Source organism: Urocitellus parryii, chromosome 10, assembly GCF_045843805.1.
Source record: "Urocitellus parryii isolate mUroPar1 chromosome 10, mUroPar1.hap1, whole genome shotgun sequence".
In the NCBI taxonomy this organism is placed as follows: Eukaryota; Metazoa; Chordata; class Mammalia; order Rodentia; family Sciuridae; genus Urocitellus; species Urocitellus parryii.
This window is the reverse complement of record NC_135540.1, coordinates 38,559,437-38,582,142: the sequence shown is the minus strand read 5'-3', so window position 1 is coordinate 38,582,142 and position 22,706 is coordinate 38,559,437. Positions and strand designations below refer to the sequence as shown.

Genomic DNA, 22,706 nt, shown 5'->3' with positions numbered 1-22,706 from the left:
TCAACTTATCACTGAGAAAATGTTCCTATATAACTGTCATTTTGAGGTGCTGAGAATATTCTATACTTGGGGGAAAAAATGTTAGAACACCTTAGTCTAGGAGTGACTGATTCTTTTCATCTAAACCTTTTTCAGACAATCCATTCAGTCCTAGGTTGAAGATGTTTCTGTGATCTCACAGGAGGAATCCTGCCCAACACAAACTATCAGGAAGAGGTTTAGTTTAGTTAAGAAGCCCATATCTGGTTTTGTGGGCTCTTCCATGTAGCACTGGGGTCTACTGTCTGGTTTAATCTAGCTTTCCTGGTACTGGCTGAGAAGTAGACACAAGTTCTGCTCATACATGATCCTTCTATTATTAGTGTTTTGTGATTGGTATATAATGGATCACAAGTGTCATAAATGATGTGACTCAGCTGCTACCCCATATAGGGTCATTTGACAGAGAGTAGACTGACTTTTAGGGATGATTAAGATAACCACCCCAGAAACTTCATAGGTCATTTTGACCACTCAAATGGGAGTGAGCATCTGCCATGTCCATGCTGCCATTTAAAAAGTTTTACTCTGCTTCCCTCAGTGGGAAGACCCAGGGCTAAAATCACTGCAGCCAAATAGTTGACTCTCACATGAACATTACATTTATATTTCACTGTCTTTGGCATAAATTAACTATTGCAAATTATTAATTTTCATTACAGGACTTTCCCCAAGAACCTTTCAGTTCCTCAATAGAAAGTATCAACAATGCATGCCCTAGGAACATTAAACCCTTCATGTTAAAATCATCACCTTGCTGCTTCCACCAGTCCCACAACCATAAACTGTTAAAACAAGATCCTTGCCTAATCTCAGTCAAGCCCCCAAATTAAAGGACTTGCCTTAAGTCATTTTCAAATTCTACAATACATTCTACCTTGTTCTTTCACTTCCAAAAACGTACCAGAGTTCAGCAGTGCTAGCATCTTCCTTTCATCTCACTAAACAATAAACTGAACACTGTCTCATCAAAAGGTTGGAACTTAGTATTTGAGACTAATATCATGGCATCAATCAGATTTACTTACATTCCACTCTCCAGACCAATCTTTATCTTATTTCAATTATCATAGCTCACCAAAATGCATGGGTATAGAAAAGGTGGTTTGATAAGAGATAACCAATAGATTGCAGTGCAAACTTTTGAATTTTTTAATAAGATGTAGAATCAAAAAATAAGTAAAAGGGTCAAGATGCTTCTATAGCACCTGATAAAATTATGCTACTAAAGGAATAGAAAGTCTGCAATTGTATTTAGTGTGTACAATTACAACTTAATTTGTTGTAATAGTATGAATGTTCATTATTATTCCTTCCTTTTATGCCTCAGGCATTATGGAAATTATGTTTCATGTAAGTGGTTATTTTTCTTATTGGTGAACAATTTTAAGTGCATAAATATTCTGTTTCTTCAGAAGAAATACCAGCATTTGCTTTCTTAATTACTTGCTCATTTTGATAGTGACAGCTGATGCTGCTGGCATTATTCAAGCAGTTGTATGGGGATGTCACCACATAATTGTAAGAGGCCACAAAATTTTATATGAAGACACATATTTTCTTTCTAATTGCCCCAGAAAAACCATGCTGAATGAAAGAAATCTTTTGACTGTGTCCTCTGATGAACTGGGGCCATTGACTGCCCTTTTGTGCAGCACAAGAGTTTACTAGAACAGCAGGCTACAAGTAAATACTATGACTTCATTAAAATTTTTTTCACTTAATAAATATCAAATTATGTTAAAATGTATAAACCCTTTTCAACTCTAGTTGATTATATTTTGAAAGCTGTTCTCTATGAAAGCTTTCATTGTGCTAAAATATTCCTCTTAAAATATAGCAAAGGCTGAAAGGAGAAATAGCTGTAGGTACTTTTATATCAGCAAATACAAATGATTTACTCTGCTGGCAATCACTACAAAAAAATAACAGTAAAATCGCTAATTGTCATTTTGTTTTTTAAATGGAGTTGGTGAATTTCTTATTTAAGAATCACCTCCTATTATAAACTAACTGTATGACCTTGAACAAAGCACTTAAAACAATACTCATAAAGAACAAAAGCAGGAGAGAGCCTTTTACTTCCCAAATTCTCTTCCCATTATGACATCATTCGGTCAAAAAAGTACACCAGTTAGCACAGCTAACTGAGCAATGAAAATCCTGCACCCAGGTAAATATTACCATCTTAAAGCAGGTGATAATTTTGAAATTTGAATTGGAAACAAAGTGTCAAATTAATGAATTAATTGTTCATTTAGTGAATTGGTCAAGCAACAATAGAAAATAAGCTAAAACTGTTACAACTTTAAATTATTTATCCTGAAAAATAATTCTGTATAGTCTCGTGTTTAAGTAAAATGATCCTGATACTTTCCATCAGTAGAGCATATCTGACTGCTTTTTGAGGATGGGAATTAGCAACCTCTTTCACATGGCTAGCCTTGTGTTGTCTGCAAGAACTTGGGGAATGAATATGGGGAAAAATAGAGCATACAAAATCTAATCTAAAGTCTATATAAATTTTTGCTGTCTGAACCCTCCTTACAAAATTATACTTTGTAGAAAGCTAAAATTTATGAAGGAGAATTTTTCCCATTTAATATGTTAAAAATAAACAAAATTTAGATAGATATATCTCCAAAGGAAATTTTATAGTTTTCCATTTTACCAGTTTGCAGAAGTTATTTATTCTTGATGATTCAGAGCTATCATAAGAACTTTTAAGAATCAATAGAGTCATACACTGCCACACAGTAAAACCTCCTTCCCTGCTGATATGGATAGAGATGTTTTTGTTTCTGTCTTAAATGACCCCACACTGTTCTGCTTTATGACTTTGTCAACTTTTCAAAGCCTTTCTCCTTTTCCCTTGCTTTTCAGCGAACAGTCCATACTTTTTAACCAGAGTCAGCAAGACTACATCATTAGAACAACTTCTCTTCTTCTAATATATAACTATGATTTTCAGTGACCTTGGAAAATATATAACCCAATATATTAGAATTGTAGATAAAATTAGATGCACCAAGGTCTGAAAAGAATGAAGAGAACCTGTCATGTAATGTTAAGATCTGAGTTAAAATTGGCTAAATGGTTTTTTTAGCCAAAGAATATTTGCTTCCTCCACTATACCTGGGATATATTAACACCTATTTCAGAGAGTTACTGTGATAATTTGACGAGATAACGGTATTTGAAATACCTTGTAAACCATAAAGCTGAGTACAGATTCATGGTAGGGTTACTGTTATCATCATTAGAACAAGATTGCCATCTAATGGCAATCAAGCAGATAACGGGTACTCTAACCTCTTTAAAACAAAAATAAAGAGTAACAAAATCAACTGATGAAACCCACAAAAATGACAAAAATTTGTGTCACAATGGCAACTTTACTATAGTACTATGAAAAAAATACACTCTTTAGTTAAAAAATGACTAATCTAATACAACTGATCCTTCTAGTAACTCAACATCATAAAGAGATTTCTATAGCAGAATCAGTAAGTAGGTAGCAGTCACAAAAGATAATTTTAAAAAATTTATGCCCTATAATCATGGACAAATAACAATGCTTTTCTGATGCTTTTCTGAGTCTATATTCCTGCATCTTCAATGAGAATGGTACTTCCTGAAAAAATTTTTATGAGGATTAAATGAGATAATCCAAAGTGTTTATGAATTATAATTTAAAGCAAAAACAGAACTAAGTGCCTCGATCAGTGCTCTGCGTAATGTAGGTGCTTCAATGAATAAATATAACTTAATTTCAGCTTCTTGTCTGGAATCAAAGACAAACATAATTAAGTGATTTTTGTAACTGAAAAAGTTACTAGCAAAAAGAATTACTTTGAAACAAAAGCTTCAAGTGTACTTCTGATTTTAAAGTTCTACATGAATTAATTTTATTAGTCCAGAAAATCATAATGATTAAACACAAAACCTCAGTCAAAAAACACTTTGAGTCCAGCTGGTTCATCTATTGCCTGAAATCCCTTGTCACTCAAAGTACCAATTTTCTCAAATGTGAAAGAAATCTGATTTACCTTATTGAATTGCTACCTAGACTCAATAAAGGTTATTTATCAGGCTATTATTTTATTTTTTATGCAATAATGTTATAAGTTTGTTAATAAATAGTGATCAAATTTAAATATATGTGAGATTGCATTTTATTCTTACAATATAATAGCATGAGTATCTAAAAACGTGGTTAGATTTTCAACAGAGGCTGGAAAGAATAATAAAATTGTCAGGATCAGGTTCTTATTAATCCTTAGCTGATTATATTTTATCATGCATATTTTTAAAATCAGTACAAGACATCATATGCTACACATGAGACTGAATATTCTAATATGCTTTCACTTATTATTTCTCCAAAAAAATACATCTGTATACAGGGTAAAAATGGGAGTTCATAACCCACTTGAATCAAAGTGTGAAATATGATATGTCAAGAACTATGTAATGTTTTGAACAACCAACAATAAAAATTAAAAAAAAAATACATGAGCTAGACCCGACTATTACCCCACTTGCTGATGAAGAAATGGAAGCTAAGAGATTGGATTATTTGTTCCATATTACACAATATGTTTTGTAAATCAGATTTGTCTACTTCCAGTATCTACATTTCTAACCTCTATGTTGTATCTCCCAAATTAAGTGGCATACATTTCAGAGCTTTGCCCAATCAGATTGAAAACACCTTGTACAGACTCTTTCTGACTGAGACATATCAGAGCTTGTAGAAACTTACAGCTGATTGGTACAATTTTCCCTGTGTGAGTGTTGCAATTCTTTGTACATTACCATTCATATTAGCAAAACCACTAGGGTTTCATCTCTGCTCTGCTGTGCTATTATCCATTAAAAATTAATAACTAAAATTACCTTCTTAATTAATAGGCGCAGAAGGAGTTCCTAACTCACTGAAGAATTTTCGTAATGCTTGTTCATCAAACTCAAAATAATTTAGCAACTACCTAATTAATTCCTAATTGATATCATTGGGCCATTACTTCCCCATTTGCATTTGGACATATACCAAGAGATAATGCTCTAGGTGTTTTTAGATGCAATATCCAATATAAACAACAAAAACACAATGTAAGATTTCCTCACTCTATCATCCAAATGACCATTACATTCTTTTCCCCAAAGAACACTAAATAATGATATATATTTTCAAATAAGTAAATCATCTGCAATTGGTAAAGATCAAATGTAATGCATAGAAACACTTCAGTTTCCCTTTGAAAATAATGATTTGGGGTAGTAACTTTTTAAGGTATTTAAAACAGAAACTTATAATTTCTCAGGGATATTATTATTTCAAATACGTTGTAGTACTTTGAATATTTGAAAATATAGTTTTGCACTTTTAGAATTGCATGGATTTTAACAAAAAAAGAAATGTACTACCTATTATAAGCAAAGTATCTTAATTAATTTTTGAATATTTAATACTGGTAAATCACCATTTAAAATGATAGACAGAATTTACACAGTGAAATCTAAATCAAAATATATTTTAAATAATCTATAATAATGATTAAGTATTCAGAAACTAAGGACCATTTAACTAATGGCAAGACACTCTTTAACAAGGTATTAAAACTGTCAAAAATTTCATGGGACATAGCCAACTCATGGTGAGTTCCTACTGTATTCTAAGTAACTGGGAAAGTCACTTTGCATGTAAATGTGTCTGTGTCACAATTTCAGTTAGGATGATTTGAGACAGATAAGTAATCCTTGCCATTTTACAAATGAGGAAAAAGACACTTGGAAAGATCACCTTCCAAGGGCACCATGGTGTAGCTGAAATTTTATGGATATATCAGACTCCAAAGTGCCTCCAGTCTTTTGATATTAACTTTCAGTTTGTTTATTTGGAATGGATATAGGAAGTACCATTTTCCCTAAGAGTTATGAGATTTACTTGAAATCATCTAGGAAAAGAGCCTGGCTCATTACAGGCATTCAATTTCCCTTCCCATTGACTTATTTTTTTCCTTTTTTCTAAACATGCTTATCAAGATTTAATGGCTATGCAAATACACTATATATATTTAAGGCACACCATTTAATAAATTTTGACACAAGTATACAGAATCAAGATAATCAACAAAGTCAATCCTCTCACATTTCCTCATTATGTTGTCTGTTTGTAGCATCTTCATGCCCTCTTTCATAATCCTAGCAACCACTGCTTTGCTTTCTGTCACTGGAGTTTAGTTTTCATTTTTAAATTTTTCTACAAAAGGAATCTCACAGAATTTACTCTTTTCATCTGGCTCTGTTCATGTAGCGTAATTATTTTGCAGTTTGTCCATGTTGTTGTATGTGTCAAAACTTCTTTTTTTTTCCTGTGCAAGTTATATCATTATATTCTCATATAGATATAGCACAATTTGTTCACTCTGACCATCAGCTTATTTTTATTTTTTAAAAATTTTAAAACACTTAAATGACAAAGATTGAATATGTGGAGACTATACAATAAAAATTATATACATACATATTATGCAATGATTGTAACAATCAAATTAATTAACATACCCACCATCACCCATAGTGTATGTTAGATGCCCAGAACTTGTCAATTTAATAACTGAATGTTTGTGTCCTTGGATCAACACCTTCCCATTTCGCTTACCCCCATCCCTTAATGAACACCAATGAATTCTCAAACATTTGGATCACAAACTACCAAATGCTCATGGTTATATACAATCTACCCCTGGCAGCAAAGGGAGCCAAGGTAAGAATAGAGAGACATTTTTTTAAAAAAATTTGTTCCATCTTTCCTTTTAACTCATTTGATCAATTATGATGATTCACTGGCATATTATCAAAATGTATATTTACCATCAGCTTCTTCCACTATGAAGGTAATAGTGGAAAAAGCCTATATAGAAATACAATCATATTCTAGCTCACTGTGTAACAGATATTGAAAGATTAAGTATTCCAAAACCAAAACCTAAATTCATATTTAGGATATGCATTGTTTGATATTTTACCATATTTTTAATAACATTCATTTGCAGAAAAGTCATCTTATTCAGTTGTCCAAGGATTTCATTTTACCCAGTTAATTTCACAGGATTCATTGGTTAACATTAGACATTCTATTAAGCTTTCAAACAAGCAACCCATACCTTGAAATTGACTCAGGAAATTAACAGAATTTCTTATGCCACTTTTATTCTTTAAAGTACGTGAACAAACTACATAGCATTATTATTAGTTTGTAAAGAAGATTTAAAATTTAAAGAGGTTAAGTTTTGTCGCAAAGCACATACATTTAGTTAAGACTTCAGATTTGTAAATCATTCTTTGGGCTTCATTATGACTGGCAACCAAATATAACTGAAATTGTTATATTATTGGTACTTTTTTTCCAATTATTTTAATTGTTTATGAAAATCTTCAAAAACACACAAAATAGAATATTTTATTTCATGAAACTCTAACTCCATGAGTTCCTCCTACTTCCATGCACCATTACCCAATTTTGATAGTTTTCAACAATTTGTTAACTTAGTTTCATCTATTCTTTTGCCCACACTTGTTGGTAAAGCAAATCTCAGATACCATATTGTTTCAACTACCTACAACTCTCAAGTTTTCCTTAATAAACCTAATCAAAATATCATTACAACAAATAAACTATAACTTACTGTATAAATTAACAAAATAAAATATAATCCTATAACTCACTCAAATCTAAAAGTTCTGATTAACTCATTGAATTTTAAAAATATTTTTTTTACTATTGTAACTTAAATGATACATAAAAACATAAAAATCAATGCATGTATATATGTGTAATTTATAAGTCAGATTAAAATATATTCTTTGAATATATTTTAAAATGAGTATACCAACAAGGAAGTCCCACAGAATTTAGCTTTTTTAAATATATGGCTGTCTTCCCTCCCCTATCATCAGGTCAGTTATCTGTCAAATAAATCACATTATTTATCCTATAGAATTCCTTGGTTACCTATTGACAATCTTCTGACATCTAACAATTTCTCTCCACTCATCCCATTACTTCCTAAAAATCATGGTTCCATCTAAATTTTTTTTAAATCCCAAATTAACTGGGCATGACAGTACATGCCTGTGACTAGAGATCCTGATGCAAAAGGATCACAAGTTTGAGGTCAACCTCAGGAAATTAGTGAGGTTCCAAGCAACACAGCAAGACCACATCTCAAAATAAAAAAATAAAAAGGGCTGGGGATGTAGCTCAGTGGTAAGATGTCCATTGGTTCAATTACCAATTTCAGAAAAATAAAGGACTAAAAATCCCAAATTAGCAAAATTCAGTTATATTCTTGTTCTTTACAAAAAAAATTAAATACCTTCAAAATTATGAGATTTGTTTCTGATCTGTTGTCATATTGTCAGAAAAATCCTCACTCATTTTCTTGGAGACTATATAAGTTATGGGATTGGGAATGAAGATTCAGCAAAACACCAAGAGGAAGAAAATATCTACTTATTACACTTAAGTGATGTTTAGGGGATTGAATAATATACACATTGACAATTTATTCCATCATCATAAAGCTCAACATGAAGAATCATTCTTATAATGCAATAGCAGGATGGACACCTCTCATTCCTTTTAATGACTGTTAAGTATAATATTGTATATTTAGTAAGTGTTCTATTGATGAAAATTTGAGATGTCCTAATATTTGCTATTACAAGTATTTTAATGCATAAGCACATATTCTGTATTTTCTCAGTATCATAGGATCACAAATATAGAAACTGCATAGTTGAATCTAAAGGTGAATGCAAACTAAATATTTTTAAAAATGTACAATTCTTCAGACAAATACATATGAATCACAAATTTTAGAAGCTATCTAGGTAAAAGTGAGAAAGATCTACATATATAAAAGGTTATCTATCAAATCAACTGCAAGAATAATATTGTGAAAAATTTGTATCTTAAAATATTTTCAACAAAAAATTTTACAAACAACTTCATTTCAGATTTTAGCCTAACATACAGTGTAAGAAAATGTAAGTATCACTATTAACATCTTTTGGAAATCATTAATATGATTATCATCTGTGGCATAAAGACACGGCATAAACAGAAGTTCATCATAAAATGTTATAGTTAGAAACTACTGTAGAGATTACGTCTAATACCCATTAGATAAAAATAAGGATGTTATGATCCAAGAGTTTGATTTTTCTTAAATTTATTCAGTAGAATCCAAAAATTTAAAGCTCGTATTTAACAATATTTCACATGAACTTTAAAATTGACTATATTTAAGGTATTATCAGAAATAAAAAATAGAATATAAAAGTTTACCTTTGTTGTCAAATATCTAAATTTGAATAATGGATTCTTATAAGCTACATGGAGTTATTTGGAAATCGAAAACATGATATTTTATGCTTTAATATAAATTTGATTTTTTTATGAATGTAGTGGTCCCCTTAATTCATTCAACATGGATTTATTACTCATATACTACAACCCTATGTGTGTTTATGTGTTTATGAGTATGTGTTTGTGGACACTATTTGGAATTATTAATTTTGAGCCAAATATTACTGCATCAGCATTAATCTCTGTAGTTATGGGGGAAAAAACAGTGGCTAAAATTTGGAATAGTAAATTTAGATCCACAAAACTTACATTTAGATACATAAAATAAATGAAAAGTGGGATTGTAGTTAATACTTTTGCCCTAAAGTAGAAAATGTTAACTTTTTACATTTTTCAGTATTCAGTTGGAATACTTTTCTTTGACAAAAATCTTATTTTATAGTTGTTTTCCTATTTTATAAATTTCTTCCAACCAGATCCAGGTTTCCATAATGAACTTCAAATATTATAACCCCATAGTACATTTTACAGTTCCCTTGCATATAAAATATAAAGGTTGATTTAAAAGACTGAATGCAGTCTCAATAATATTTAGCCTATCAGTGTAAGCTAAGTGACAAATATCAGTTATATTATGTATTTGTTCAACACTTACCTGAAGGATGAAGGTTCTGTTCCTCTAAAAATTCTAAATCGAGCATTAGATCATCTTCATCTAGTTCACAGGATCCCAGGTTATTTAAAACATCCTAAAAGAAAAAGAAAACCGATAATTACAAACTGATGTGCTAAGAAATGGAGGAAGTATGTACATGCAGAAGCCACAAGCGGTAAGAACTCAAAATCTCAGAAATGAGAAGTACCCAATGCATCTCAAAAGATATTTAACTCTTAGAGACTCTAAAATTATCAGTCCAATAAAAAATTAAAAATCATTTTAAAAATTACCAATTTTCCATTTATTTTATTTTTATTTTTTTAGTTGTAGATGAACACACAGTATCATTATTTATTTTTATGTGGTGCTGAGGATTGAACCTAGTGCCTCACACATGCGAGGCAAATGCTTTATCTCTAAGCTACAGCCCCAACCCCTCCAGTTATGTTTTTTAACTGATATATATCTGTTAAAATTTATATCATTCAAATTATAATGCAATAAAAATATATATGAACAGGTGACAAACATATCAGAATATAGGAAAATATTTCTACATATTAAATACACTGACAATATTAGATATACCAAGAGTAGGGAGTTTTAAACAAACTCCAGAGATATGAAAAAGACTTTGCTGATCAAAAATTAAATATATATATATATATATATATATATATATATATATATATTATATATATATTGCTTTTAAACAAATGTTTTATAGACTACCAACTGTGAAGTACTAATTTAGACAATATTTGGAAGTAGGGATCCAGTTAACATATCCAAATCATTTGCACTAAATTAAATAAAAAAATTAGACTAAAAGATAATTATTAATATTCATTATAAAACAATACAATAAAGATGAGATGTAATTCCTAATTTTTTTCAAGACTTATAACAAAATAAACTGGATGGGTATACACTGTTGAGAAGTTCTGAGGGGGGTGGAGATGCATACAAGAAGGAATTCTTGAGGGAGGAACTAAATCCTGATTTGCATATTTGTATATGTACATAGATGGGTGTATTAAGAAATATAAAACTTACATCTGTGGACTAAGAATGAAATAACAAAAGTACAAAAAGTACAACATCAAGAGAAATAGCCAATGTCAGATTACTTTCTCAATTGATGGGAATGTTACCATAATTTAAGTTGAAAGAAGTAAATATTCATTAAGGAAAGGCTAATGATATTGTCAAATGGATACTGAACACTTTAATTCTTGGAATTAAACTAAGGACACTGGGACTTTTAAATAAATCACTATCACTTTAATAAATAGAATTAAACATTATTAAACTTTAGAAACATGTGTGATCCATGAATACAGCAAAATGGTTTGAAAGGTGATATATATTCTCAAATATAAGTGCTTCTTTTTCCTAACAAAGATAAGTCATACTTTAAACTATAAATAAAATCAACTGTTTATTGGAAGCTCAGTAGCCCAAGAAAGCCCAAGTAGCTCATCTATATACAACAAAGGATGGTGTCGGCAACAAAAAATAAGCTGTCACACTAAAAAGAGCAAAATAGGAGATTAAAACAACAGTGCTGGGCTCAATGATGCATGCCTGTAATTCTAGCAACTCTGCAGGATTGTGAGTTCAAAGCCAGTCTCAGCAATTTAGTGAGGCCCTAAGCAACTCAGCCAGACCCTGTCTCTAAATAAAATACAAAAAAAAAAAAAAAAAAGAAAAGAAAAAAGGACTGGAATGTGACTCAGAGGTTAATTGACTCTGGGTTCAATCCAGGTACAAAAAAAAAAAAAAAAAAAAAAAAAAAAACCATCATGAGTTAAATGTGGAAAAGGAATGTTTAAAAGGGTGATTTTGTGAAGACACCATCATCAATGTCTATGAAGTACTATCCAAATGAAAGGCTATTAATCTAATAGTCAAGAATATATTAGTTAAACAAAAGAGACACTTTACTGTGAAACAGTAGTAATTTACTCAAATTTAAATCAGGCTAAATAATTTAACACTTGGACTTTCAATTCATTGGACTGAATTATGAACTTTCAAAATTCATATTCAATCCTAATCCCAACTAGCTTAAAATGTGACTATATTTGGGGAGGAGGCTCTTAAGGAGGGAGTTAAGGTTAAAAGAGGTCACATAGATGGATTCTAATCCAATGTGATTAGTATTTTTGTAAGAAGAAGAATTTAGGACAGAAGGACAATACTGTGAGGACATAGATAGAAGACAGGCCATTTGTAAACCAAAAAGAAAAATTTTCAGAGAAACCAAATCTGCCAACAATTTGACCTTGAACCTACAGCCTTCAGGACTGTTGGAAGGTAAATTTCTGTCCTTCAAGCCCCTTAGTATTTTGTTATAGAAGCCCTTGGAAACCAATACAACCAACAACATTGAGAAAGCAAGGAGGGAAGGAACAAAGGGAATAAATGAATACTAGGTATATTGAGGTCACTTTTTTTTTATTATGTCAAGTAAATGCATTTTACATTTTGTGTGCTTCTATTCCATGGTTTTCACATTCTTCCTTTAATTGGAACCACTGCAGTTCACCTAGCTGCCAGGTTCTTTTATGAGCCTAACTCTCTACTCTTGGTGAATGATCCAAGATGGGTATTTTACCCAACATCCTGACCAGAGCCATGTTCCAAAAACAAGAAATATGTCTGGTGATCAATACTGCGAGATGCAAAGTGCCACCAACAGAGGATCCATGGATTTCATTGTGTGGCCAAGACCAGCCTAAATGTACTTAAAAAATTGAATCATCATGGCAGAAGGACCCCTGGTTCCTGGTTCCAGAAATTCCTGAGATTCAGAAGCAAACATTATTTTTTCAAGGAGATTTTTTCGGGCCCTTTTGAATTTTCAAAATTAACACATCCACCCACAATTTGAAAATAATTTTTAAATTACTTTTAATAGGGAAATGCTTGAAACTCTGACACTGTTATTCCAAAATTTCATATAGGAAAGTAAAGTTAATAAAAGGATCAATTAAATTTGGAAAACACAGTGCATTGTTCTTATTTTACTCTAATATTACAGGTGATGCTTGACATTTGTGCCGGTAGGGCTCCATCACTGGTCTACAAGAGTTGCTTCTTAAATCTATTTGTTCTAAATTGCCTTGCCTTGATATTATGTTTACAGAGCAACAATGTTGCTCTTCTACAAAGTCTTTGAAGCTGGAGAAACCTCATAATAAAGATGAATGGATATAGCAAGGTGAAATGTTACACAAAAAAGTCAGTGTGAACTCATAAACCTAAAATATTTGGTTTTCCAGATCTCTTCCTAAAAAAGACAAACAGCAGCAGCATTACTTTTGTCTTCAGTCAGCTATTGAATATCCCTAGCATCTGGACGCTTGTTGTCTGATAGCCCCTAACAAGAAAGAACCAGGATTCCTTAACTATTATAAGGAAGAAAGGAAGAAAAAGAAGAGATATGGGGGAGGAGGGAGGAAGGAAACACAAGGCATGCTGGAACATGTCTTTGTTGCTAGAGAAAAAGTCAGTTTGTTTCAAAAGGCTGGCTAAGAAAAGCAACCTAAATGGAAAATCCACAGCTAAATGTTGACAGTATGAGCATAAAAAAAAGTGAATATTACAAAATAAAACAACTTGTGTCTGTCAAAGGTTATAAGTTCATAACACTAGAAGAGAAAAACTAATGTAAGAGATATAAAGAAGCACTACTAATACAAAAGATAGGAAAGAATATCCTTAGTTTCCATAGTTTTTAATAAATAGATAATATATGGGTATTTTTTCTAATTACACATGTGTTTCTAAAATGTAGACATATATTTCTTACGGTCTGTATAAGCAGAGACTTGTAAATAAATCAGTAGCACCAAAAGTATTCCTGTACCAGGAACAGAAAGGACTAATCAGCACTGACAGTCACAGATAATAATCAGGTAAAAAAGGAGTTCAGGAACTAATTCATATTTTTTATCATATTCACAATATAAAAAAGAACAATTGTGCATTTCAGATTTGATCAATTAACAGAAGCTAGAAGTAGAGTGCTAGCTAGGTAGAAATAGGCCCTCATTTCCTGGTAGATAAAGTTGTTACCTAGTCCTATCTAATACAGAAATAAGAAGAGTCCATGCATGTTTAATAATGTTAACATGTCAACTCTATATATCACAACAGAAAACTCTGTCATAAACTCCACCAATAGGAACTTAAAAATCATTTTGTGTGAAGACACTGAATTATCACATAAAATTAAAAGCGAGGCTTCAGGATGTTTTGCTATTTTATTTTTTAAAGGCATAAAAGGTATCTAATGAGTAGAGTTTAATTGTAAACATAAAGTTCAACCTGATGGCCAGGATCTTTGGTTGGAATCTTCTCTAAATGTACAACAAAGTCCAATGAATAGATAATAGGTATCAACAACCAGAATTTGAAGATTTAGAAGATGACTTTCTTTTTCTTATAAGTCTAATATGGTTAATAAATACTAGAAAAGTATAAAATTAGACTCCGCTGTGGAAAATATAAAATTCCCAGATCTGCAAAGTATAAGAAATAGGAAAAAGATGAAAAGAGATGTAAATGCCTAGGATTCAAAATTTGTAACCAGATTCAAGGCATGCTGATTTGCTATAGGAATGTTTTTAATATGTAGAATTTTCTTCTTTAAAAAATGATTCAAAAAGGAAATCCTGTCACATTTGCAACAACGTGAATTAACAAGGAGGACATAATGCTAAATGAGATAAACCAGGCACAGCAAGACAAATGCCAGGTGATCTCACATCTATATGGAATCTAAAGAAGTCTAATCCCTAGAAGCAGAAAATACAATGGAGGTTACCAGATGGTGGAAGGAAGAATGCATGTATCACTTAGGAGAAATAAGATCTGAAAATCTATGCTTCACCATGGTGATTACATTTAATAAGAATGTACTGTATACTTGAAAATTGCTTAGGGAGTAAACTATTTTCACTACCAAAATGTAAGTATGTGAGGTGATGGATGTGCTAATTAGCTTGATTAAATTATTCCACAAAACATACATCTATCAAAATATAATTTTGTACAACATAAATATATACAATTTTGGCAATTTCAAAACTGCCATAAAATCAAAAAGAATAATAATATGCTTAAAAGAAAAATAAAAGGTGGTTACAACCTTTAAGATAAATTGATATGCTAGACTTGGTAAGGTAATACATTGGGAAAATTTGCTTAGACAAAAATTAAGCCAATATTTAAAGACTACTAAAGTTTTAATGTAACATATATTCCAATTATTGCCATGAAACATTTTTATGTGGATATTTTAAGAAGGGTTAATTATTTAACTAAAATGCTAATTATTAACTAACTTATAAGATCAGTTAATTGGATATTAAACTGAACACCAATATAGCTAAGTATTCACCAAACAGACATTTAAAAATCTTGTAGTAATACTGATAACTCTCGTAATGTCCCAAATGATTTAATATTAGAAAAATTAAGAATAGACTAAATAATTATTGTTGAAGTAATTCAAATTAATTTTCTAAGCCTCAGCTATATAACAATGAGCTTAAAAGGCATGATTTCTTCAGTCACAGACCTTTCAGACAACTGTATTTTAGTAAATGTATCTTTTAAAAATAAATTGGTATTATTACTTATAAATCAGCTTCTTGTATTTGACTAATGCAAATCTATTCTCCACAGTCTAGTCCCTCTTGCACAAAATAATAAAATTGAATTTCTGAAGCTTCAAAGTCAAGGACAAAATATTAGAGTACCCTATTAAGATATAACTCTTCCATAAGGCCTGGTCTAAAATATCCCATTAAACTTATTTATTCTCTTCACTACAATGTACGTAATTACTATGATCCTGCTAAAAATAGAGGAAGCTGAGACACATCACTAAAGAAAGTACTACTGCTTTAAATGAGAAAAAATTCCATTAAAAGAAATTATTAACTTATTCAAATAGTCATTAAATGTCATAGCATAATTGAAGTTAATTGCATTTAATTACTGTTAAGTAAATTTTAGTCAAAGGACTATCCAAATAGACTTGTAAAATCTAAGAGACCAGATCTGGGTGCTGATATGGACTTTAATTGTTGTTTACATAATATTTAATTGACATAGTATAACTCTCTGAATAATATTTGGTTTAAAAGTGAAGATATTTACAGTCAAATTAATAAGATATTTACAGTCTAGTCTGCATTCATTTTGTAGCTATTTCACACCATGAAAAGGTATAGTTCAGATATATATTCTTTTCCATTATTTTAATCATAATAATTTTTAAAATTTGACTAAAAAGAAAATACTGTTATTACAAAACCAAAATGTATGATGTAGCTATTATAGAAGACTCTCAAAATTATCTGTGCAAGTCTAAAAACGCATTCTGAGAAACATTTTACAATTAATTCCATTTTCCTTTTTACTTGTGAAAAACAGATAATGTCAACTAAGTGTCTTTAAGTAAATCATATTGTCCCAGAAAGATAAATTATAAATGGCAAAATGGAACATGTATTCATGACAAAATATCATCATATATTTTTAGTTTTGATTTAGTTTTGAATTGATTTAATAAAACATACTCAGTCCCTTTGGCAGAATTACCTTTAACTATCATCATGGCAGCCAAAAAGTTCTTCCCCTTGTTGTTTGCTACGTATTGATTTATCTTGGGTTTTGTGTAATTCAGATACATTTTAATAACTATTTTTCAAAAATTTATCTTGGGCTGGGGCTGTAGCTCAGTGGCAGAGCATTTGCCTACCATGTGTGAGGCACTAGGTTTGATCCTCAGCACTGCATAAGAATAAACAAATAAAACAAAGGTATGGGGCTGTCCACACACAACTACAAAAATTTTTTTTAAAAAGTGTCATAATTTTGCCAATCCTTACTCTGGCCTCCCACAACAAATCTTAAAATATATGCAATCTGAAAATATGAATTTAAATTTTAATCATTAAAATCATGCATTTTCTTTGCAAATGTGTGAAAATAATAATAGTTCTTTGTAAATGTGTGAAAAGAATATTTAGCTTTGCTTGTTGTGCATTTTTATGTTTACATATGAGATACTGACCAAACTGGCTTCTGAAAGCTATGTCCAGAGTTTCTGGTTCTTTTTCTTTTCCACTAACCAAAGACAGATAATTCCAGAAGTCATTGCAAGTGGTTTTAAACTACTAAAATTTAAAAGTTATACTGTAAAACTTTACTGTTTAGGAAAAATTAATATTTATATGGATTCATATAATATTCAGTATGGATTTTAAAATTCTATCAGAATTCATATAAAATTTAAAATTAAACTCTAAACATATTAATTTTATATATGCAAGAGGATAAATTAAATTTTATTAAGTAACAAAAAGTAGAGAAATAGGAAGTAATATATATATATATATATATATATATATATATATATACACACACACACACACACACATCATTCAAAATTAAAACATTTACTGTTAGTTTAAGAATTCATAGTTTACTTCTGGTCACCTTTTATAATATAATGAAGAAAAACAAAAATGGTATCTTTGGACATTCTATTTTCATTACACAGTAGAATCAGTGTCATGGACACTACCTCCTTTTTTCTAAACCTGACTACATCAGATTTTACCTTTTGTTGATGCATTAATATTTTTTTTTATCAACTAGTCTCCAAAGAAAGCAACTTGTCTCTTCAATAAAAACCCACAATTACTCTGTGTTTAACTGACTGGTGATGAACATTGTAATGAAGAACAAAGTAATGTTACAATTAAAACATCTGCAACTCTATTATTTAAGAAATATTTGGGGGAGATCATTTTCTCCTAACCTCATGCTTTGTATATTACCAGAATTGAATGTACCAGTAACAAAATATACTTCATAATTTTCTAACTAGTACCCCTGTCAACTTTTTGACAATGACCATCCCAGTTTCTCAATTCTTACTTACACATCACTCTGCTATTTTTTTCACTAAAATATTCATTTGTATATATTTCTTCAAATGTCAACTGTATGTGTCAACAGAATCCTAAAATATAAATCTCTTAGCATTTAAAGCCCTACAATATAATCCTTATATCCTCCAAATACTTTCCTGTAAAATTTACTCAAATATATTCTTTCCTGAAAAATATCTTTGGCATTTCTTTATTGAATATCTCCAGAGTGTTTTCCCTTGCCCGTATATGCCTGAAGAGCAATACAAAGTGATTTATCTATATTTATTCCATGGTAGTTTTTATTTTTTGCAACACTATAGCATGAAAATGATAGAAAAACTTTCATATTGTGCAGAATATCCTGGCCCTGAAGTTAGGAATATAAGAACACCAACTACACAACAGTGAATACAATATTTTGCCCAGAGATAAATATGGACAATTCACTATGTTTCCTGCTACAGAAATACAGAAAAACATACATAAATTTGTTGTTGTCATGCTTTTTACCAGAGAATTCTTGTACATTCAAAATCTCTGTTGTATCCTTATCATGTATAGAAACTAATTCATTTACCTAGTGGTTAGTCAGCTTTTCATCACTGTGAACAATATTTCTGACAGGAACAACATAGAGAAGGAAAAGTTTATTTTGGCTCAGAGTTTCAGGGATTTTCTACTGGCACTGTGGTACATGCCTGTAATCCTAGAAGCTCAGGAGCCTAAAACAGGAGGATTGCAAATTCAAAGCCAGCCTCAGCAACTTGGCAAGGCCCTAAGCAACTTAGTGAGACCCCCATCTGAAAAAATAAACAGGGCTTGGCTGGGGATGTGTTCCTGGCTTCACTCCTTGGTACCAAGTTACCAATATACATATATACATATATACATATATATTTCCCCCCCAAAAAAAACAGAGATTCAGGGATTTCAGCCCATGGTTGGCAACCTCCATGGTTGTTGCTACTCAACAGTCAGGAAGAAGAGAGAGGGAATGAGGAGCCAGGGACAAAATATTATCCCCAAGGGAATATCCCCCCACCCCGCCCCAGTGACTTACTTCCTCCAGCCAGGATCCACTTGCCTAAAGTAGTCCATTCAAGTAAGGAATCATTGAATTTTCTAAAAATGAAGTAACCTATTGTTGGACTATTTCAATGACACAGTAGTTCGTTTTTTAGGATGTCAGTTTTTTAAAAGTATTAGATGTTTTGATGAAAATGCACAACACAGAAGAATTTTTAAGGATTCCCATTTGCTAAGCCCTACTCTACTCAGTTTTCTTAGAATTTCTGAAGGACGCTTTTATTTTTTTCCTAAAGCTATCTTTAACCTCACTGAAAAATGCTTATTTTTCATGAGTAAAAATTGTATGAGGACTGAGAATATGGCTCAGTGGTACAGCACTCGCCTAGCATGGGTGAGGCACTGGGTTTGATTCTCAGTACCACAAAAAACAATAAAAAATAAATGAAGATATGTGTAAAAAAAAGTTGTATGAGTCTCTTATCACTTTCCAGTTTCATTATATGCTAAATCTAAATTTTTCAAAAAGATTCTACTGTTTATGTTTATTAAACTAGTGAAACATAAAGTTAAGCATAAAGTAACTAATTTTAACCATGAAGTTAAAACAATACTTCTTGGTAAGGACAGAGCTCCAGCAAAAATGGAAAAAAATTCTACATGTAAACAGTAGTTAAGATTCAGGTTTTATTCTAGGTTTATATTTCCATATAGAATTCTACAGATTGATGTATTGAGGTTAATGAATATCTTACTAATTTCTAAGTTAATGTTTTTCATATTGTTTCTAAAACAAGAATCAAATATGTACAAATGACACTGACAGTCTTGATGTAAAAAAAAAGTATCTATTGGGAAACTCGAAAGATTGGGAATTATAAATCTTATTTCTAACACTGATCCAATCACCAAACCAACTCACCAACTCTGCAAACGAAAGCACATTGTAAACTTCATGATGCTCTTATATGAAATGAAATATTAGAATAGGTATACTTTTCAGCCTACCCAAGTCTTCAATGTTAAAATATGTAAGACAGCTAAGAGTTTCTTTCCCATGATAATATACCAGCTAGAGTTGTTCCAACTGCAAAGGCCAGGACTGTCTTCACTTTTGACACCAACAGCAAGTTTTGGGGTTCACAAACACACCCCCAGACATCACAATGCAATAGGAGAACTCAGAGAATTCACTGAAAGTCACTGTACTCAAGGTTATAACCTGTCATGGGGAAAAGGTTCACGTCAAATATGAGCCATAGGAAAAGATGGGTAAAATTTGGCAGGAACAAATACAAAGCTTCCATTGTATTGAGGCTGCATTGTTCTCATGGATGAAAATGCACATCAAATACTGCCAACAACAACAACAACAAGAAAAAGTTTATCCAAGCTTCAGGATGCAAAGTTTTATTGGGGCTTCATTACATAGATATGACTGAATGAATGCCTATATCATTGATCACTATCTCCAGGTTAACTGATATTGTATGACTTAAAGCCTCCACCCAAAATCAAATAATTACCCTTCCTAGTTTGGCTAGCCTCTAAGAAAATACAATCAGGTAGAGACAGCACACCCTAAGATCCAGAATAGTCATCCCTTATTCGAAACAAATAAATTCCTATCGGTTATTACAAAGATCAAATCTCACAAACCAAGTTCCTATTGATTTATTTCCCTGTTGGATTGTAAAGTCTTTGTTCATTCCCTTAAAACATTAAATCAACAAACATTCCCAATCCTCAGGTTTTAATGTTTTGTTTTGTTTTTGATACCAGGGATTGAACTCAGGGGTACTCAACCACTGAGCCAAATCCCCATCCCTATTTGGTATTTTATTTAGAGACAGAGTATCACTGAGTTGCTTATCACTGCCTCAGCCTGAGACAGAGCACCATATCTTGTACTTCTCAAATGAATTGTCTATCCCTAAGTAATACACTCCATCATAAACAAAATACTAAATCTTACTTAAAAACTGAAGAGTGGGGCCAGGTGTGGTGACACACACCTATAATCTCAGCAGCTCAGGAAGCTGAGGAAGGAGGATTGCCAAGTTCAGGGCCATCCTAAGAATCAGGTAGTTGCTAAGAAACTCAGTGATACCCGGTCTCTAAATAAAATACCAAATAGGGATGGGGGGGATGCAGCTCAGTAGGTGAGTACCCCTGAGTTCAATCCCTGGTATCAAACAAAACAAACAAAACAAAAACCTGAGGAATGGGAATGTTTGTTGATTTAACGTTTAAAGGGAATGAACAATGACAATTTTCTACATTTTGGTCAGATTCAGGTGACAGAAATTTGAAATTAGTTGAAATATCGGAGGAAAGCATATTTTCAAAGAGATCTCACAGAAAAATACACAAGTAACTAATTTGAAAAGCAACGAAGACAAATAATTTAAATGCATTCTGGATGGCAAAAACAATTTCAATCAAGGCTAAATGTTTTATGTTTCCACATATAATAAATGATCAAACATTACAAAATAAATATACAAGTTATATGAAGATGCTAATAGTATTGATATGTTAAATCCTTTGAACATAATGATCATTAATGACAATGCTTATATGATTAAATCCTACTCTTAAAATTTATCATAACCAGTAAAATTTATCATAACCAGAAGATTTATTTAGCTTATATTTACTTTGATAAAGAAAGAAGAATTCAGTTTTATCATCTTCTCACCTCAGCTATATTACATATTTGTCCTCTGAAATATCACGTCCTTTTCTTCAACTACTTTCCAAGTTATTTAGAATGGTTATAGAATCTATTAGCACTTTCATTATAATTTTCAGACTACCTTCTTCCATTTTGTATAGCAACTATATCTATACAGAGGTAAGCTGCCATTTCTTTGTTTCAAAGGTTTATATGACATTATCTCACCTTGGTCATCACTAGCCCTTCCTCACTTTTTCAAGAAAGTGGCTTCCTTCTAATATACCAGTCTTTCTTATTCCCATTTTTTCAAAATGTTTCATCTTCTATATCACAATTAATCTTGTGGGAAAGCATTTTAGTCATTGATCCCTAGAAACTCGACAAACTCCTCAGAATATACTTCACATGGTTATCTCACATGGAGGAAAGACTATTTCAAAACCTCACAACTTCACCTATGTCTTATGGATAGACATTGACCTACATATTACTGGGTCTCTCAGTTATGTTACAACCATGTCACTGGGTTCTGGCCTTAAATTATCCCCTGTAAGCCTCCAATATGATCTACTCCTCTCCAGATAACTCAGGAGATACACACATTAAAATGACATATGTACAAAATGGAGAAACACTGGTCCTGAGTCAATGCATTAAAAAGACCTCACCTGGGGAGTTGCCAGATTTACACTGGATTTTATGTCATCAAGAAATAGATCTTTGTTGAGTCTAAACACTAAAACTTTTCATAATTTATTCCTTTGCACTATATTGTTTGGTCCAAAATCACAAATAAACATTCATTCTGTTTTTGCTTTCAATTTGTATGCTCCATATTCTAATTTCATCTTTAAGTTCTACTATTTCTTAATAATTATATTCATGGATAAACTTTAAATACTGTTGCAATGCCATCTTTGAGGGGGCCTCTATTATTTTCTTTTTATCACTAGCATTATTGACTCT

The 22,706-nt window shown here is 31.4% G+C and overlaps 1 protein-coding gene across 1 annotated transcript in view; it reads right to left on the bottom strand.

Moving 5' to 3' along the window:
• Ccser1 (coiled-coil serine rich protein 1) overlaps positions 1 to 22,706 on the bottom strand; it is a 1,027,931-nt gene that overhangs the window by 937,547 nt on the left and 67,678 nt on the right. The window contains exon 3 of the mRNA XM_077803585.1: positions 10,074 to 10,167. Coding sequence (XP_077659711.1) covers positions 10,074 to 10,167 — 94 coding nt within the window. The remainder of the gene's footprint in view (positions 1 to 10,073; positions 10,168 to 22,706) is intronic.